General features: G+C 42.2%; 3 protein-coding genes across 7 annotated transcripts; 2 read left to right on the top strand and 1 right to left on the bottom strand.

Moving 5' to 3' along the window:
• The first annotated feature begins 870 nt into the window (after positions 1-870).
• Positions 871-11014, top strand: hgs (hepatocyte growth factor-regulated tyrosine kinase substrate). 5 transcript variants are annotated; one of them, XM_041957173.1, is made up of 20 exons: positions 871-1005; positions 2789-2873; positions 3065-3140; positions 3367-3459; positions 4489-4606; positions 4759-4811; positions 5002-5070; positions 5201-5325; positions 6085-6196; positions 6970-7068; positions 7150-7245; positions 7374-7412; positions 7517-7684; positions 7811-8024; positions 8126-8298; positions 8395-8535; positions 8693-8876; positions 9037-9173; positions 9280-9462; positions 9649-11014. In XM_041957173.1, the coding sequence occupies exons 1-20, from the start codon at positions 969-971 to the stop codon at positions 9748-9750; spliced, it is 2304 nt and encodes a 767-aa protein (XP_041813107.1). In that variant the 5' UTR covers positions 871-968; the 3' UTR covers positions 9751-11014. The 5 variants fall into 5 exon arrangements, with proteins under 5 accessions (XP_041813107.1, XP_041813110.1, XP_041813109.1 ...); XM_041957176.1 differs by having other exon boundaries at positions 4483-4606; positions 6112-6196; positions 7814-8024; XM_041957175.1 differs by having other exon boundaries at positions 4483-4606; positions 6112-6196.
• A 252-nt stretch (positions 11015-11266) lies between these two features.
• zgc:103625 (methyltransferase-like 26 B) lies at positions 11267-12360 on the bottom strand. The gene is made up of 6 exons (XM_041957930.1): positions 12161-12360; positions 11869-12031; positions 11710-11769; positions 11555-11622; positions 11399-11477; positions 11267-11314 (listed from the first exon to the last, which is right to left on the bottom strand). The coding sequence occupies exons 1-6, from the start codon at positions 12358-12360 to the stop codon at positions 11267-11269; spliced, it is 618 nt and encodes a 205-aa protein (XP_041813864.1).
• Positions 12361-13365: 1005 nt separating this feature from the next.
• mrpl12 (mitochondrial ribosomal protein L12) lies at positions 13366-17226 on the top strand. The gene is made up of 5 exons (XM_041957483.1): positions 13366-13538; positions 14433-14631; positions 14727-14792; positions 14993-15130; positions 16048-17226. The coding sequence occupies exons 1-5, from the start codon at positions 13480-13482 to the stop codon at positions 16162-16164; spliced, it is 579 nt and encodes a 192-aa protein (XP_041813417.1). The 5' UTR covers positions 13366-13479; the 3' UTR covers positions 16165-17226.
• Positions 17227-17446: the final 220 nt, after the last annotated feature.

Genomic DNA, 17446 nt, shown 5'->3' with positions numbered 1-17446 from the left:
GGTGTTCTGGTTGAAGGTTTCAAGCCTGTTTCACCTGTGATGACACTGGCTGGGTGTGGTCAGAAGTGTGTTTTGTTACACCCGTAACCGCACCCAACAGTGACGTCACAGGGACCTGCAGTACAAATGGATGTCACTGCAGCAAGATGAGAAGCTAAAGGAAAAACCAAGAAAACAAGAGTTTTAGATTTTCAGTTTTAACTACTTTATATGCGGTTGAGTAGCTTCATTTACTCCATAGCAATACATCATATTCTAAATAGATTTCTAAATTAAAAATAAATTAATTGCAGCTTAACTGGCAGAAGAAGTACTCAGATCTTTTATTTGAGTAAAATTACCATAAGTATCACACCAAAGTCTTACAGGCAAACATCGTGAACGTCAACATGCTTTTCTTTTATTATATATTTTTCACTTTTTATACCTTGTGTTTCATTCTTAAGACAGCATTCAGACTGTGTGGCAAACCTTTTTTTATCTGTGCATATTAAAGTACAAAAGCATTAGTATCAAAATGTACTTAAAGTATCAAATGTAAAAGTACTCATTGTGAAAAACAGAATAATACATGTTATATTATTGAATTATAATTATTGATGCATTAATGTGTGCATTACATCATCATAATATTGCAGCCAGCAAAGGTGGGGCTCATATAAATTACTTTATCCTGTAAACTGCTGGGTATTTTACAGTAATCTCTAAACAATCGTTCCACCTCTATTGACACACTTATCTTGTGCTCTAATGGTTCGAAATGTAGCTGTATTTGCATTTAATGGTCGCTAGAGGGAGAAAATCAGTGTGTTGTTGTTTCAACGGCGGAAGTGGGAAGTAGGAAATATTGTACAGCTGTGCTCCGTGGCTAACAGAGAAGCTAACAGGCTAACCACAGCGGTGAAAATATCAGGAGCCGTAGGCTAAATAAGACTCCTCGACAGCTACTTTGAGACTTTGAATCTAATATGGGGAAAGGCGGAGGCACATTTGAGAGGCTTCTGGGTAAGTTGTCAACATATTCATTAAGTTAATAGTTTATTTGCCAAGTATGAGTCAAAGTGCGATTTTTTTCCAGCGTATTGTTTTGACAGACGCTAGGGCTGTGGCTCTCGGGCCAGCTAGCTAATTTTAGCCTGCTAACAATTTCGCTGCTATTGTTTGGAGGCCCATAAAGGCTCACTAGATTTAGCAAGTAGCGAATACAATCTCTTTTGTTAATTTCATTTTTCTACGTTTTATCATCCTTGTGTTGTCTCCGTGATAATGGACAAGCTAAACCAGGTAGCTGGTTGCCTCAAAATTCACGTCAGCTTCACACACGGTAATATATTAAGGTTAGCTAGTGACTCAGTAATAAGACTAATGTTACTGTATAGCTAACTGCTGATATAGCCTGGCTGACCATGAAGCAAGGCAGGCAAGCATAACATTGTTAATTATGAGATACTCATGACTCTTAGTGTTGTCATAAGTTTTTCAAGTTCACAACAGGTAGATTAGGTAACCTAGTTGCCAGACGGATATAATTAGCTGTCCATCTTTTCTCCGTAAAGATCGACGTTACACTGAATTAGACACCTTTCCACCAAAATGCAGTTGGCAAAGGCAACGTTAGAAGGCTAATTAGCTTAGCTTTCCTAAGCACTAGCCCAATGAAAAAGCAACTTTGTCATACAATGCAGTTATTATCGGTGTTCGTAGATGAAAAATGAAAGGCTTGTCAGATAAAGTTCAATTAAGTGTCAGACAGTTGTTTATTAACAACTCTTACTTGAGATTCAGTTGACAATGATGGCCGGATTTACCTTTGTAGGAGGCCCCAAGGTTGAAAAACTAGCTGCTGGCACCCCGTAAATCCGCACTTAGTAAACAGCTCTCTGTGCATTTTATCGAGTGTTTCTGTGATGGACTATTACCAAGGTCTCTGTGTGGTACTTTATGCTGTGTTATGGTAATTTGAAACACGGACATTTAGAAATGAACGCCATGCACAAGCACACTATGGGCTTAGATAATAAAGGTGCTGAAACTAGATGTTCATTCAGGGCCTCAAGATCAGGTATAAGGCAAAACCTTTAGGCCATTATCATATCAGTTCTTACTGTGCCATAACTGTGCATAATCCCACATACCAAAAGATACAGTTTGTTGAATTATTATCATCAGACAATGACCAAGCAGTCATGCTCAGGCTTTTGCCCACTTAGGAAAAAGACTTAAGGTGGAATCAGTAATAAGACAATATCTAGAGACTGAGCACTGGCTCTCTAATAGAAAATTAAAAACCTGAAAATTTGAATATGGTAAAACTAATTAAAGCCAAGATTTATAGTAAATTTCAGTGGTACAAACAGTAAAATCCCTGATGACATCTTTGTATCTATGTATAGATACATGCACTTTGTTGCTTGTCATAATATTTTATAAATAGTAGAAACACCTTTCTGCAAAACAGAATACATTTCAACAACAGCTCAAACTACAGCCTCCAAAATGGTCATATAGTTGAGTTGGCTGCTCCGTAAAAAACAGTTTCAATAAAAACTGACTGTATAGCCTTCATAGTGGCAGTGTTTATTACAGATATACATTATGCCTATATATGAAGCCCAGGGAGACTTGGTGTCCATAAAGCAAGTCTACAACATGTCGATGACTGTAGTTAAAAGAGGCAGAGGCCCGTTATTTTTGATGACGTGTTTTGCTTGATGTAGCTGATACTGTGTTGTTTATATTAGGCAAACAGTACATATGTTAAAGCTTTAACCATCTGTGCTAATTGCAGATAAAGCCACCAGTCAGCTGCTGCTGGAGACTGATTGGGAATCCATTCTGCAGATCTGTGATCTCATTCGACAAGGAGATGCCCAGTGAGTGATTCTGCCCACTTCCCTCACATTTCTCTTATATAACTTATATTTCTAGATACTGAAGTTGAAAATAGCTCATTTGAGCATGAGGTTTATCTTTTTTCAAGGAAGGAAACTGAACAAGTGTGCTTTCCTGACTTAATTTATTTACTGGACTTGCTTTTGAGCAATGTTTGTTTTTGTCCTTGCAGAGCTAAATATGCCATTGGGGCCATTAAGAAGAAGCTGAATGACAAAAACCCACATGTTGCCCTCTATGCACTTGAGGTGAGATGTGTGCACAGTGCAAAATGAGCTGCTGAATTGTTTTTCAGTTGGTAAAAAATACATTATAACATTAACTAAATTAACTGAAAACCTAAAGTTCTGCTGTCTATGCTTTTTGTGTATTAGTGTGCTATTTTGTCACAGTTTCGTCATCTGTTTTTTTGAAGTACAAACTACTTTGGTGATGTCTGTACAGTCAGTGAATTTTTTTGGCCTCACCCCTCAGGTCCTGGAGTCAGTGGTGAAGAACTGTGGCCAGACAGTCCACGATGAGGTAGCAAGTAAACAAACGATGGAGGAACTGAAGGATTTACTCAAGGTGACCTTTGTTCTACTAATATGTTATGAGCCTACTCTGTTTCATTTCCAATATACAGTTTTCAGTACAATCCGGTTATTTCAAAGTCCCTACTTAAAAGTTAAAAACATACATTTGCTCGAGATTTGACCTTAGCTGTAGTCAATACTATATCTTCATTGTGAAGCTGAAATTGCTGACAAAGGTGGAGCAGATGCAGTATTCATAGAATTGGGTTCAGTGCTGTCAATATTTATTATTAAGCGGCTATGTGTTTAGTCTATAAAAAGTCAAAAACTAATGAAAAATGCCCACTGCAATTTCTGAGAGCCCCAGGTAACATCTCTGAATGTCTTGTTTGGTTTGACCAGCAGTCCACAACCCAAAGCTATCTAGTTTACAATGATGATGATGAACTCATGTACCTAACATGCTAGTACCAGAATAAATTATGAAACAGTTATTAATCACCTATCAAAAATGTCTTCTGATAGTTTCACCTCTAATCAGGTTTGACGATGTCTTTGCAACTATGTATTCGTCCCCTGCCCTCCTCTGTCAAAGTAACATGTAAACAAGCAGTGGAGAGTTTGGATACTGTGTTTTTACCTTGGTATACACAGACAGGGTGATTTGCCTGACTATATTTTGGCTGGAAGCCTTATCACCTCTCCCACCCTCTCTCTCTCTCGACTCGGTAACTGCTCACTGCAGTCTGGCAGCTGGCTGCTTTACAGCATGAGCCAGCACTATTTGATTGGCTCCTTGATGTATCATGTGACACAAGCTCCTGTAGCCCATGCTGGCTTCCACTTCCTGATGATGTCATAGCCTTGTGACAGGAGGGTTTTTTTTTTTTGTTTTTTTTTAAGACCACAGCAAGGGACTTCCCACCTTAGTTCATGCAGTCAAGCACAATGTTGTTTGAGTCAGTCTGTGTTTGAAAAGCTCAGTTGTACCAGTGTTATGTGACAGCAGGCATTTAGAATATAATCAGAAGGGTGACACCAGTTATTTCACTCTGTGTGGTTCTTTTACCACCAGAAACAGACGGAACCAAACGTCAGAAACAAAATCCTTTACCTGATCCAGGCCTGGGCTCACGCCTTCCGCAACGAACCCAAATACAAGGTGGTTCAAGACACCTATCAGATCATGAAAGTGGAAGGTAAGAGGAAACATGTACATAAAATGTATTTTACCAAATGTTTTTCCGAATTGCCTGAAAGGAAGGCTCTCTGAATATTGAATTTCCCAGATAAACGTTTTCCAACAGTGTCTATAGCTACAATTTCTGTTTTTCTTTTCATTTTCTCATAGGTCATGTGTTCCCTGAGTTTAAGGAGAGTGATGCAATGTTTGCAGCTGAGAGGGTGAGCTATTTAGTTTCCTTGCTTAACTGAAGTAGACTTAGGTTTGTGAAGTGGGTGATTTCTGTATCTGAATGAGCATGAGTTTGTGCTGGAACTATTTAGAAGGGGGGATGACTGTACACAAAGCTCCAGTGATTTTGTTGTGCCACCGTATTCGTAGTAAGATGTGATGTCTTTCTGCTTTGTCCAGGCTCCAGACTGGGTTGATGCAGAGGAGTGCCACCGGTGCAGAGTTCAGTTTGGAGTTATGACAAGAAAGGTAGGCTGGACTTTCTTGAAACGAGGCCACTTGTAGGTTTTTATGGTTTCCTTCATGCAGTTACTACAGTGTGTGTGTTTATAGCGCATGTGCGGAAGTTGACCTCGATTCGTGTTCTTTGCTTTTCCAGCACCATTGTCGAGCCTGTGGCCAGATTTTCTGTGGAAAGTGTTCGTCTAAGTACTCCACCATTCCGAAGTTTGGCATAGAGAAGGAAGTGCGTGTGTGTGAGCCGTGCTTTGAGCTGCTTAACAAGTGAGTCCCCAGACCTGAACCACCAGAATGAGTGTGAATTCCAGTGTCTGAGTGTGTATAGTGGTCCTGGTCAGTCTGTCTATGTAGAGAAGTGCTTCATTAACTGCCATATGAGACTGGTATTGTAAAGAATTCTCAAGTTAAGCTGTATACTTTGTTGTTGAGCCTAAGTATTGATCTTAGACTCTTGACCACTGTCAACCTCTACTGCTTCTTGTTTTAGGGCAAAAAATACTTCATGCAATGCCTTGTGTATAATCTTCACTCACACCTATGCATGCTCTGAACTTCATTTTGTGTGGAAATCAGTTGCACTAGGCCAAAAAAAGAAGTGCTGATTTTTATTTTATTTAAAGGAAAAAGGACAACCTTTTAGCTGTTTATAATATTTTCTGTATTTGTTGTTTTTCATTCCGACATTTTTTCCTGCAATTTTTGCTATGTAACACATAACAAATGTAGATGGCCATAATTTTGCAGTATTAACTTTAACTGACTTGATATTTTGCTTTGTTAAACCTTTAATTTTGGCATTTTCCAAAACTCAGCATTAACATGTTCATGCAGATCCAAATCTGAATGTAGATCAAAAACTTGCTAACATTTCATATTAGAATAACAAATTCAGAAGGCTTTGAAGTATTGAGAGGTTTGCACTTCTGCATGTTCTGTGTTTGGAGAAATGTTGGTGTTTCAAGCAGCATGTTCTCCTCTGATTTAAAAGATTGTTTGTCCTCCCAAATCCCTTTTCCTCACCAGCCACCCCTCCCTCTCTCCTCCCCTTAGGAAAGCTGAAGGTAAAGCCCCCTCTTCAGGCCCTGCCGAGCTGCCTCCTGAGTACCTGACCAGCCCGCTGTCTCAGCAGTCACAGGTAATGGTTTAGAAACTGTATGTAGAAACTGAGATGCTGTAGTTGATGGTCAGACTGGTCACAGTTGAAATAAATTTGTTGAGGAAGTAAGTCGATATTAAAGGACTGGTTTGTAGTAAAACAGACATGTATTTCAATGATTCTGTAGGCTTCACCTCACTCTCTATTGTATGATTTTTGTAGACTCTAATGATTTCTGGTTCATGCATCGTAGAGCTTTTCCATTGGCATTTTTGGCCATGCAGAGTCAAACCGTGGCACGTTGATTTGCATTTCCATTACCAGTTTAAACACACCAAGTTGTGCTGAATCATGCTTGAGATGGACCATCTCTAGAATTGGGTCAAAGCATGCTAACCGGCTCCAAGTGGGTTGTGGTAACGTCAGAGGGCTTTGTCATCATTCAGGGATGATTCTGCGACATGCTAGATCTGCTGCTGTTGCCAGACATAACAGATGCCTCATCAGTTTCAGTCATCCTGTCTCCGGTTTTCAAGCAGCCAGCGGTAGATGCCAAGCAAAATCGTAACAACAGCCTAAAATCCATGACGACAAGGAGCTGGCTACCAACAACCATAGCACGGTGCAATAGTAAAGAGTGCTAAATAAGGCGCTGCTTAAACATCATCGACTCAAGAAAAGCGTGCCGTCTGTTAAAAACACGCCTTCAAGCAGGTAGCCCTGTTGTAATGGAGAAGCAAAGCCCTGCGCGCCAAGTCAAGCCAAGCCAGCACATACGTATAGAAAACACAATTTCTCTGCTCTCTCACCAGATGCCCCCGAAGAGGGACGAGGCAGCGCTGCAGGAGGAGGAGGAGCTGCAGCTGGCCATTGCCCTTTCCCAAAGTGAGGCTGAGGAGAAGGAGCGGATGGTGGGTTGCAAAGCTGAAATTCTACCTGGTATATAAGTGCTTGTCTCATAAACTGACACATACCTGTATGCATTGTTACAGAGGCAGAAAAACTCCTACTCAATGTATCCCAAAGCTGATCCCACTCCAGTGACTTCCTCAGCACCACCAGTCAGCACCCTCTACACCCCCCCTGTGGTGAGACCCTCTGGCTAACTGAGTTATTCACACAACCAGACATGATTAATATAAGGTTCAAATGTCTGCTTATTTTACAGCAAACTAATGAAATATGTTTTGTATAATTAACTATATTCTCTCTCCAGAACTCCTCTGCTCCATCAGCTGAAGATGTAGACCCTGAGGTACATGTGGTGTCCTTCTCTTTTTCAATAACTGAATTAAGAAGAAATTAAGAAATCCTACAATGTGGTTATAGTACTGATGTTTGTATGTCACATTATTCCAGCTGGCCCGTTACCTGAACAGAACTTACTGGGAGAAGAAACAGGAAGAGGCTCGCAAGAGTCCCACCCCCTCAGCCCCTGCCCCTGTGCCATTGGCTGAGCCCCTTCCAGCAACTATCAGTCAGCCTGTAGAAAGTCACGTCCCTGTCCAGCCAGTCAACATAGTGGAGGTATGTTGAAATTTGGTGCTGAGAGCAGATGTTATGGTATTAGCATATTTTATGTCTAGCTGAGTTGGAGTAAGCAGACCACAAATGACTTCCTGCGCTTTGCTCCCCTCTTGTCCCTGCTTTCAGCAGCAGTACCAGAACGGGGAGTCGGAAGAAAACCATGAGCAGTTTCTGAAAGCTCTGCAGAATGCTGTCACCACATTCCTCAACCGCATGAAGAGCAACCACATGCGAGGTCGCAGCATCACCAACGATAGTGCCGTGCTCTCGCTCTTCCAGTCCATCAACAACATGCATCCACAGCTGTTGGACATCCTCAACCAGCTAGATGAGAAGCGATGTGAGTGTTAGCTGTGCGTGAGTTTGTGTGTGTCTCTGTCGTCATGTCACCGTGTATGTCCAGTTTCTGACCTTTAACATTATCATGTACGTTGTCGGCAGTGTACTACGAGGGGCTGCAGGACAAGTTGGCTCAGGTGCGCGATGCTCGGGCGGCCCTCAACGCCCTTCGGGATGAACACAGAGAGAAGCTGCGTCGTGCCGCAGAGGAAGCCGAGAGACAGAGGCAGATCCAGCTGGCACAAAAACTGGAGATCATGAGGCAGAAGAAACAGGTCCTCAAACGAGGCTCTCCACTGAAAAAGTGCAGCTATCAATACATCAATGTCAATTCATTATCATGCTCACAAGAGTTTGTCTTTGAACTGCAGGAATACCTGGAGATGCAAAGACAGCTGGCCATCCAGCGCCTCCAGGAGCAGGAGAAGGAGAGGCAGATGCGTCTGGAGCAGCAGAAGCACACGATCCAGATGAGAGCCCAAATGCCTGCTTTCTCTCTGCCCTATGCCCAGGTACACACTGCATGCTCCATCACCAGCTGTCTAAACTAAGCTAAACTAATTCCAAGGAGGATGATTTATTCCAATGAATGGAGACACCAAAGTCACCGTATTACCTCTTCTCTTTGGAAGTAAACTTCTGATAATGTCTGTATGTGCTGCTACGCAGATGCAGTCTTTGCCCCCCAATGTGGCAGGAGGGGTGGTGTACCAGCCTGGTGCTCCACCCAGCTACCCAGGAACCTTCAGCCCTGCTGGTTCTGTGGAGGGTTCACCTATGCACAACATCTATATGAACCAACCTGGGCAGACCGCGCCACCACAGTACCAAGCCATGCCCGGTGCTGCCACAGGTGAGGAGGTCAACAAGAGGAAACTGAGAGAAGGCTTTGAAATGCTTTTTGATCAAATCCTCCATGTTTAATTGCCTTACTTCATTACATTCAGTCAGGAAACATTTGACATAATACCCTTATACTTTTGTTCTTGACTGGCTGTCTTCTCTTACTCCAGATCCAAATATGGTCAACGCGTACATGTACCAGGCTGCAGGCACCAATGGGCAGCCTGCTCCTCCTCCCGGTCAGGCTCCCCCCACCACTAGTCCACCCTACTCCAACTATCAGCCCACACCCACACAGGGATACCAGGTCTGACTGACTCCCACTTTTATTTTCTTATCACTACTTGAACAACCACCAAAAATACATAAAGACAAATAATTATCTTACTAACTGTTGACTCTCTTCTGTGCAGAATGTGGTCTCTCAGGCTCAGAGTATGCCCCCCATGTCCCAGGCTGCCCCCACTAATGGTATGGGTTACATGGGCTACCAGCCATACAGCATGCAGAACATGATTTCAGCATTGCCAGGACAGGACCCCAATATGCCCCCCCAACAGCCCTACATGCCAGGCCAGCAGCCCATGTATCAACAGGTCAGCCAGTTATTATTTCTTCCTTTGCAACCAGGTGTTAGCTGTAAAAAAAACACAAAACCTCGCACTGTGGTATGCAGGCTATGTCAATCATTTACTGGTCTCTTTATTTTTAACTTCATATGGGTTATTTCAGTCCTTGCTAATCTTCCTATATTTACTTTTACTGTGTTCCTTTCTTGCTAGGTGGCTCCCCCTGGTGGCCCGCAGCAGCAGCAACAGCAGCAGCAGCAGGCCCCTCAGGCTGTGCCGGGCAGCGCGGAGGCACAGCTCATCTCCTTCGACTGAAAGCTCATGCGCTGCAGGGTCTGCCCCACTACACCCCCCTCTCCTCCGTTTTGGTCTTTCCCCTCACTCTCTGGACTCTGAGGATGCCCTCTGGAAACACACACACACACACCTCCAACCTTCCACCTCGCTGTGATGTTGTGGCAATGTAAAATATTGTGATGATGTTGCAGAACTTTTGCTCTCCTTGCCTCTACCCCTACTGAAGTATGGGAATGTGGGGTAAAGCTGCAAGAGAGGGCCCATAACCAAGACCCTCTCACCTTCCTCCTCCCACTTTCCAGCTGATATGTATGTAGTATTTCCTTATTAAATGAATAACTGAAGCTCAGAAATAGTCAGTGGTATTAAAGTTAAAAAATAATAATATGATAACAATTGAGGAGAAAAAACGACAAGACATAACCATCCTTTGTCTCATATTTTTCTAAAGCAAAATTTGCATGATAAATTTTCATTATTTTCCTTAGATGGACGTGAATTATTGCAACCTGTCATCTATATGTGCTGTTCAAGAGACTGTGTGTGTGGGGATAAAGAGTGATGTCTGGGGAGAGGAAGCACAGTCAAACACTTGAAATAAATCTCTCATCGCCATTAGGTTCGCAGGTTCCATTTCCACTCGTAGTTTTTCAGTTCCATCCCCCTCAAGCACACACAAACAAGGGTCATCATATCTTGTTTTGGCATTTATTTGTCGTGCACTGCTTGCAATATTGAGTGTCTTTAATGTAGTTTTTTAAATGACAAAACACATTGCAGGGATTGTACATTGTGGGAAGAGTGTTAGAAAATTGGCTGGGTGGTGGTTAAATCCTTACTTAATACACTTTTCTGGACGAAATCATTTAAAATGACCTTAAAATAAACAAACTAAACCAGTCCAGCAACTCTAAAAGCATCCAGCCTCTCTTTATTAAAGTTATTGGTTGCTCATCATTAAGCACCGCCACAGAAGCATAAGACCGTAACCTATAATTCCAGGCACTCCACACTGTGTGCATTTGGTTGGATTGGTCACAGATTAAGATGTACACATAGTCAGCACAGGTGGGCAGTGTTTTCTAAAGTGTGCTTGGCTCTCCGGAATTGTGGAAAATGCTTGCAGAGCGAACATGACGCGCCGCATGTATCGATCACACACCCAGTGATTTCTGTAACCCTTCAGTTGCTATCTGTGAACTTCTTTATTCCATCATACCGATCTGTCTGACTTTAAAGTAATTTTGAAATTATATTTAATAAATATCTGGTTCTTATTGTCCACCGGCTTCAAGTTGTTTTGTTTTCTATAACCTTCCGTAGGATTTGAACAGAGACGGACAGTATGACTTTAATTTATTTAAGAAAAGTACAGTCACATTCATACATTTCAAGTAGAGAAGATTTAATTTAATTAATAAGTTACAAGTGTAAAGGCCATAACATTACATTGCTGAGTGACATGATTAAATGTTCTTCGACATGCTAAATTAAAAGTATACAAAAAAAAGTTCTTGGTACACTTGGTGCTTCTTTAAAGTTTTCTGAAGATGAGGCATTTGAAATATTCTTCCATCTCAATCTGAAAATGAAAGACAATACAGGTATAGAAGCTATATTGTAGTTGGGACCAAGTATTTACCTGAAGCTACAGTATGTGACTCACCATCCTCTCTAGACGCAACCCGTTCCCATAGGCCAGCTGTCTCAGCACATCGATGTCTGAAAGACCCCACTCTGGGTTCCTGAGCAAACGCATTAAGTAAGTCTATTTGTTGGCAGGTTGTAGGAGGTTATTTACGAGTAATAAAAGCCTACTCACATTTTTCGAAGCTCCGCGTCCAGTTGTTCATTACAAGTCGGTGTAATGGTGCCGTTAATAGCGTACGCCTGGAACATGTTTAAGATTCGAAAAGGTGTCAGTCAACGTCATGCCATTCTGAGTGGATAATCAACTTAAAGACTATTGGTACATACCCCATATGTTACCAAAAGGCCATTTTGCCTGATGATCTGACCTGCTCCATTGAAAACACCCTGGAAAATTATTTTTAAAAAGATTATTTGATCATTCGGAAATCTGTGTGCTCTGGCCATTCACAAATGATGAACTGCTCTTTAGACAAGCAGGCCCACCTGTGCTGTTTTGAAGGAGCTGTACTGCAGTAAGTTAATGGCAACGATAACATCACAGGAGTTGCGAGGAAGGCCTGCCCATTGCTCCCACGGTTCGCTGGCATCCAGGTGGACAGGCTGGAGAACAGTCTTTGTGTGGGTTGCAGCAATATATGCCTTAATACTGCAATTTGTATTTCAGAAGCAGATTCTCAAATCACTTGTACAGCCTTTTGGATCATTAGCACATTGTTGTGTCTGATGCATGTAGGACAGCACAACTACTAGAAGCCTTCTTCTACAAGACACAAACCTGTCCAAATACTCTTTTTTGATGTCTGATGGCTGCCAGGTAACAAAGGGCATCTTCTGGGCAAAGCGTATGACATGCTGCCCAGTTCCAGAGCCCAACTCTAAGGCGAACAGCTCCCTGTGGGACTGGTCTTCAAGCACATCTTCAAGCACCGAACACAGACTCTCCCAGTTCCTCTCTGCCTGAGGAGACAGCAGCATGGTCTGGAGGAGATAAGCAGGACATGTTAACCTGTCATGTTGCATTGACAGCCCATGCATTGATTTTCTGTCTCGGTGGATCCCTCTTACCTTCACTTGGGCTGGTTGACAGACACTAGTTGGGAAATAGCATATTGGTGGAGGCTGGAGGTGGTGGATGACTGTAACAGCAGATGGGTGCAGAGATTACTTGGATAAGAGGATTCCTGTGCTCCTCCCCAGTGTTCAGCATTGGTACAGTGCAGGTGTCAAGATTAGTTCATACAGTAACATTATGTCTGATTTTTGCTTAAATACATATCATGAAGTAAAATAAAAGTAATAATACAGGCAATAACAATTACAGCATCATAATATGAGATTCCATGAGACTGTCATAGCCTGTTTAGAAATTGGTAATGTATACTGCCATCTTATGGTAATAGTGATGAACTGCAACAAAGCGTAAAATTATGGCAAACAGAGTTGATCAGAATAATATATGTTTCTATTGTGTTGTGTACAGTCAGGTATGTAAATAGTAGCAGGAAAAACAGGGACAACACAAATGCATTTCTTTTTGCAACACTGTTTATTACAGCGCATGACATTACATATATAGATATATATCTATATATATCTATGTAGAAATACATATATTCAGCTTTTATTTTCTCTATTTCTGTTGCTTTTTTTTCCAACTGCCATTACCTGCTGCCTGTAATACCCGAATTTCCCCGGCTGGGGATTATTTAAATCTTTCTTATCTTATCTTATCTTATCTTATCTTATCTTATCTTATCTTATCTTATCTTATCTTATTACATGGTGCAGGGCTCCATATTGTGTGATAACATAGTGCATAGTATTGATGCAGGTTCAGGTACTTAACACTAACATTAACTATGGATACCCTTATTGATTCATTAAAGAAACAAACGTATCGCAACATTCCTCCCATTTGTCCCTTATAGGTTCCCATAGGTTTTCTAACAGTTCACGCAATGCATTGTGGGTAGGTCAGAAGCCGAGAGGACGCCATGTGCTTTTGAGGCAGAGGGACTGCTGAAGGAGGCCTGGCTGTGACCAATTTGGCTCGTTTTTTAGACGGATACCGGGATAAACCCAGTTAACGTTAGCATGTACTGCACCAGACACTGCCTCCGGACCGCGCTGCGGGCTGCAGCGGACACACACAGGTACGTAACATTAGCCCGCTCGGGCACCAGTCAGTCATGTAACACCGGGGCAGCGGTAACGGTGCAGCAGAGTCTGACTGTCAGCATCTTCAAGGGCAGACAGTCGGTGACTGCTGCCGGTCATACTGATTGTAGGTGATGCTGAGGTCTCTGTAGCTTGTGTAAATACAGAATATGTATTTCACTCGCAGTCTGGAAGGAGTTTAAAGTTTTACGGCTGTGTGATAACTATGTTAGCTAACGTTAGCTAGGTAACTTTAGCCAGCAGTAACTGAACCTTCACAGGCTTTAGCTTAACTATTACCCAGTGATCGCTGTATGTATTCCCAGGAAACTTTGTTCACGTCTTTAGTGTGGTTGCATAAACTAAACGTGGCAGCTGTTTGTCTTCTTCCTTCGTAAAGCAGTTGTATTTCTGACAGCCAAGGTCACACTCATGAAGCTGAAAATTTAGCTTTTTATTGGTAGTAAATAAATGACCGCGAGCTGCATCTTTCAATAAGCTCATGTTCTGTTGTACGCTGAAGCCATTAATATTACCTACAGCTTACAATACTAATGAAGGAGCGACCAGAACTGACAGTAATAGCTGAGGACTGTGTTGCATTCAGCCTGATGTATTAGTAACGACACCCGCCCTCAAAGAGTCATAGGATATATATGAGGGGGGCAAAAAACGCATAATTTAGGTTTGTTTTGGCAGACTGATGATTATTTTCTTGATTGAGACTCAGAAAAGCAACAGATCTTGACAGCAGTAAAGACATGCTTTCTGATGCCAGATGTGAGATGCTCTCAGCTGGATCTGTATATCCAGATACAAAGGGTCTAGTATCTTGAGCTCTAAGAGTTTAGGATGAGACGTCATTTACTGAATCCATGTTGGTTTTCCAGGCAGCAGCTTCAGCGGCAGGCGCCCGCCCTGTGTGCTCTCAGGCTTCTGAAGACCAGTCCAGCCACCCACTCAGATGCCATCGCCACCCCTCCACTAGACGGAGCGCCCAAACAGTATTCCCCCAAAATCCAACAGCTCGTCAATGACATAGCCAGCCTCACTTTATTAGAGGTGTCGGACCTCAACGAGCTCCTCAAGGTTTGTCCCAGAACGCCAAATCTAAGCCACAACATGCCTGTTCTGATAGCGACTGCTGTGATCCATCGGTGGTGTCGTGTTTTTGTTGGTTGCAGAAAACTCTGAACATTCAGGACGTTGGGATGATGTCGATGGCTGCAACAGCTGTTCCCGTGGCTCAGGTGACTGATTTTTAAACAAAGCGCAGAGAGTAGACGATATGTAACTTCATCTGCTACAAATCCACCATAAACTACGACTTCACATCTCTCTGACACATAATCTACACATTACTTTTATTGTTTGACCAACAGTTCTTGCAGCTAATAGTTGAAGTGCAGGTGCACAAATAAATTTGCGGTCTTTTGCTCTGTGAAACTAGGCTGCAGAAGAGGAGGAGGTGCCCGTTAAGAAAGAAAAGACTCACTTCACAGTCAAACTGACAGAGTTAAAAGCAGCTGAAAAAGTGAAACTTATAAAGGAAGTGAAGAACTGCATCCCAGGCTTGAATTTGGTCCAGGTAAGTCTCATCATTGTCCTCTGTCCTATACACACAGTTTGTTTTGGTGAGAAGCACATTGTTCAGCTGTATGTTTGGCCAGCCTCTCTCACCACAGTTCTCACCAAATTCTGAATTTCAAGTGCAGGATTTTATAATAGCATCACTTTATAGAGCATCCTTCTCCTTGTGAATAATGATGAAATAGATTTCCTTTATATCCCGAACTGACTTTTGCTTCCTTTTCTCAGTGTTACATACTGTCCAGCCCACTCGCCAGAATAAAATGTTAGGATTTTGTGTTAAATGTGTATATTTCATATATATCATATCAGCGCTTCTACAATAGGTGTCTTAGTTGAGATTATCCGTAGCTGTGTATGAGCGGGGTTTCTCATCAGGAGGTGGAGGTGTCGGTTGTGGCGTGACACCTACCACGCAGCAGTTCAAGCTGTGTTTTTGGGGACAAAACCGGGTATTTTAAGACAAAGCATGATCTTTTGCAGCCCTAACCAAGTTGCCTCTGTGCCTAAATCTAACCAGACCTTAACCACAGTGTTGTTGCAACATAAAATTAAAAATTGAAACGTAAGTTTTAAAATACCTGTAATATGCCAACATTTATTCTGACGATTGGGTTTTCCTGTTAGTGTGAATCTCTGCACTGAAAACATTCTGTTGCAAATTTGCTCATGCAGCGGTATGCAACACTGAATTAGGAAGCTGGAACAGGTTCCAGTGTTTTCTTATGAGTGTAATATGGTCTTAATGGCAGCATAGTTTATATGAAATAAAAGATTTAAGTGTTAGCAGACCTGTCAGTACTAATTGATTGCATTTGTAAAACTAGGTTCTAAGCCAATGTGCACACATTGGCTTTCATAGATGTGGTAACATTACTAAATTTGTTTCTTTTTTTTCTCTCCTTCCTAAACTAGTCTAAGAAACTAGTGGAGTCTCTTCCTCAGGAAATCAGGGCCAATGTATCCAAAGAAGAGGCAGAGAAACTGAAAGCAGCCCTGGAGGCAGCAGGCGGCACCGTAGTGTTGGAGTAGATCTGTGCGCTCCGGCCCACCTGTTGCAGCTCATGCACTTCATCATTCATCCTATAATTATTATTTTTTACACGACAAAGAGGAGAATCCGGGAGAAAAGGAAAGGAATGCCTTCTGACATTAATACCGTCTCTTAACAGCGTCAGGTGTGGCGGTACAACTCAGACTGAACTTTCCAGGCACACAGCCTGCACAAATGGCTGCCTCGCTGTTTCCTCGTCCATTTGTCTGCTCATGTGTCTGTCTGATACTCGTGTAGCAGATAAGCTGCAGAAACACTGGCCTGGGTGCCAAGTAAGTGAGTTGGTCATTCTGTGTGTGTATGTTAAACTTTTCACAGAGGAAAGATTATGCAGTAGGGACAAGGTTACCATCCCTATGTTGAAGAACACCAGATACTGTGTCTAGTTCGGGGGATGACGGTGCTGAGTCCCTCATGTTGCTTATAGAATTGTTGATAATGTGATTAAAGTTGAAACATCCAAAAATTCCCCTTCTCTTATGTGTCTTTGAAAAATCTGTCCAATCAGATTGAAAATCTCTATGCTGTAACTGAAGAAGTAGAGTAGGTAGCATCCTGCTGTACTGCTGCTCACCACTAGAGGTCATAAGGTCTCTGTTAATCATCTCAAACAACATGAGAGTTGTGTGAACCACATTTTGTGCCTGTGCAAACTTACAAACCCTCTGAAAAATACACACTTGATGGCTGCAAATTAAGCTCCAATTGTACTTTTGTATCAGTGTTTGACCATGTGGTCTTTTTTCCAACTATCTGATAAGGCCTGAAATATACAAACAGCTGATGAGTATCATTAACAGGTTCATTATAAATAATCGGCCCCTCTCACGGCCGACCTGTCATAGTCGGAAAAGCGCAGGTGTTAGCATGCACCAGAATCCTGAAACTGAAGCAGCTAAGTGGTTTATGTTGACTTACTGAGAAGTGAACATTTTTCCAACATGCTCTTTAACAGGTGGTAACTTTCCATGTCATAGTAAATTTTTATTGATGCAGGCATGTCAAACTGACTCCATAATGGGCCGTGTGGCTGCAGGTTGTTGCTCCAACCAAGGAGGAGCACACCAGGCAGGAATCAATTAATCAGCTGATCTCAGTCTTCAGCTGATAACTAATGATCCCTTGATGTTGATTGGTTGGCCTGGTGTCCGCCTCTTTGTTTGGAACGAAAACCTACAGTCACACGGCCCTTTATGGAATCGGTTTGACATATGTGCTTTAAGGCATCTTGTGATGAACTCCACCACCTGCACCTCTTGA

Source organism: Chelmon rostratus, chromosome 17 (assembly GCF_017976325.1).
Source record: "Chelmon rostratus isolate fCheRos1 chromosome 17, fCheRos1.pri, whole genome shotgun sequence".
NCBI classification, from domain to species: domain Eukaryota; kingdom Metazoa; phylum Chordata; class Actinopteri; order Chaetodontiformes; family Chaetodontidae; genus Chelmon; species Chelmon rostratus.
This window is presented reverse-complemented; position numbering and strand designations above follow the sequence as displayed.

Bases quoted from the DNA above. Each gene is read 5' to 3' on its own strand.
- hgs (XM_041957171.1), top strand. From the start codon at position 969: ATGGGGAAAGGCGGAGGCACATTTGAGAGGCTTCTGG. The intron at 3,141-3,366 runs GTGAGATGTGTG...CTCACCCCTCAG, and splicing joins TTGCCCTCTATGCACTTGAG to GTCCTGGAGTCAGTGGTGAA. The intron at 8,536-8,692 runs GTACACACTGCA...GCTGCTACGCAG, and splicing joins TCTCTCTGCCCTATGCCCAG to ATGCAGTCTTTGCCCCCCAA.
- zgc:103625 (XM_041957930.1), bottom strand. From the start codon at position 12,360: ATGCTGCTGTCTCCTCAGGCAGAGAGGAACTGGGAGAGTCTGTGTTCG. The intron at 11,623-11,709 runs GTATGTACCAAT...AACATGTTCCAG, and splicing joins GCCTTTTGGTAACATATGGG to GCGTACGCTATTAACGGCAC. The intron at 11,315-11,398 runs GTGAGTCACATA...TTTCATTTTCAG, and splicing joins GGTTGCGTCTAGAGAGGATG to ATTGAGATGGAAGAATATTT.
- mrpl12 (XM_041957483.1), top strand. From the start codon at position 13,480: ATGTACTGCACCAGACACTGCCTCCGGACCGCGCTGCGGGCTGCAGCG. The intron at 14,793-14,992 runs GTGACTGATTTT...CTGTGAAACTAG, and splicing joins CAGCTGTTCCCGTGGCTCAG to GCTGCAGAAGAGGAGGAGGT. The intron at 15,131-16,047 runs GTAAGTCTCATC...TTCCTAAACTAG, and splicing joins CAGGCTTGAATTTGGTCCAG to TCTAAGAAACTAGTGGAGTC.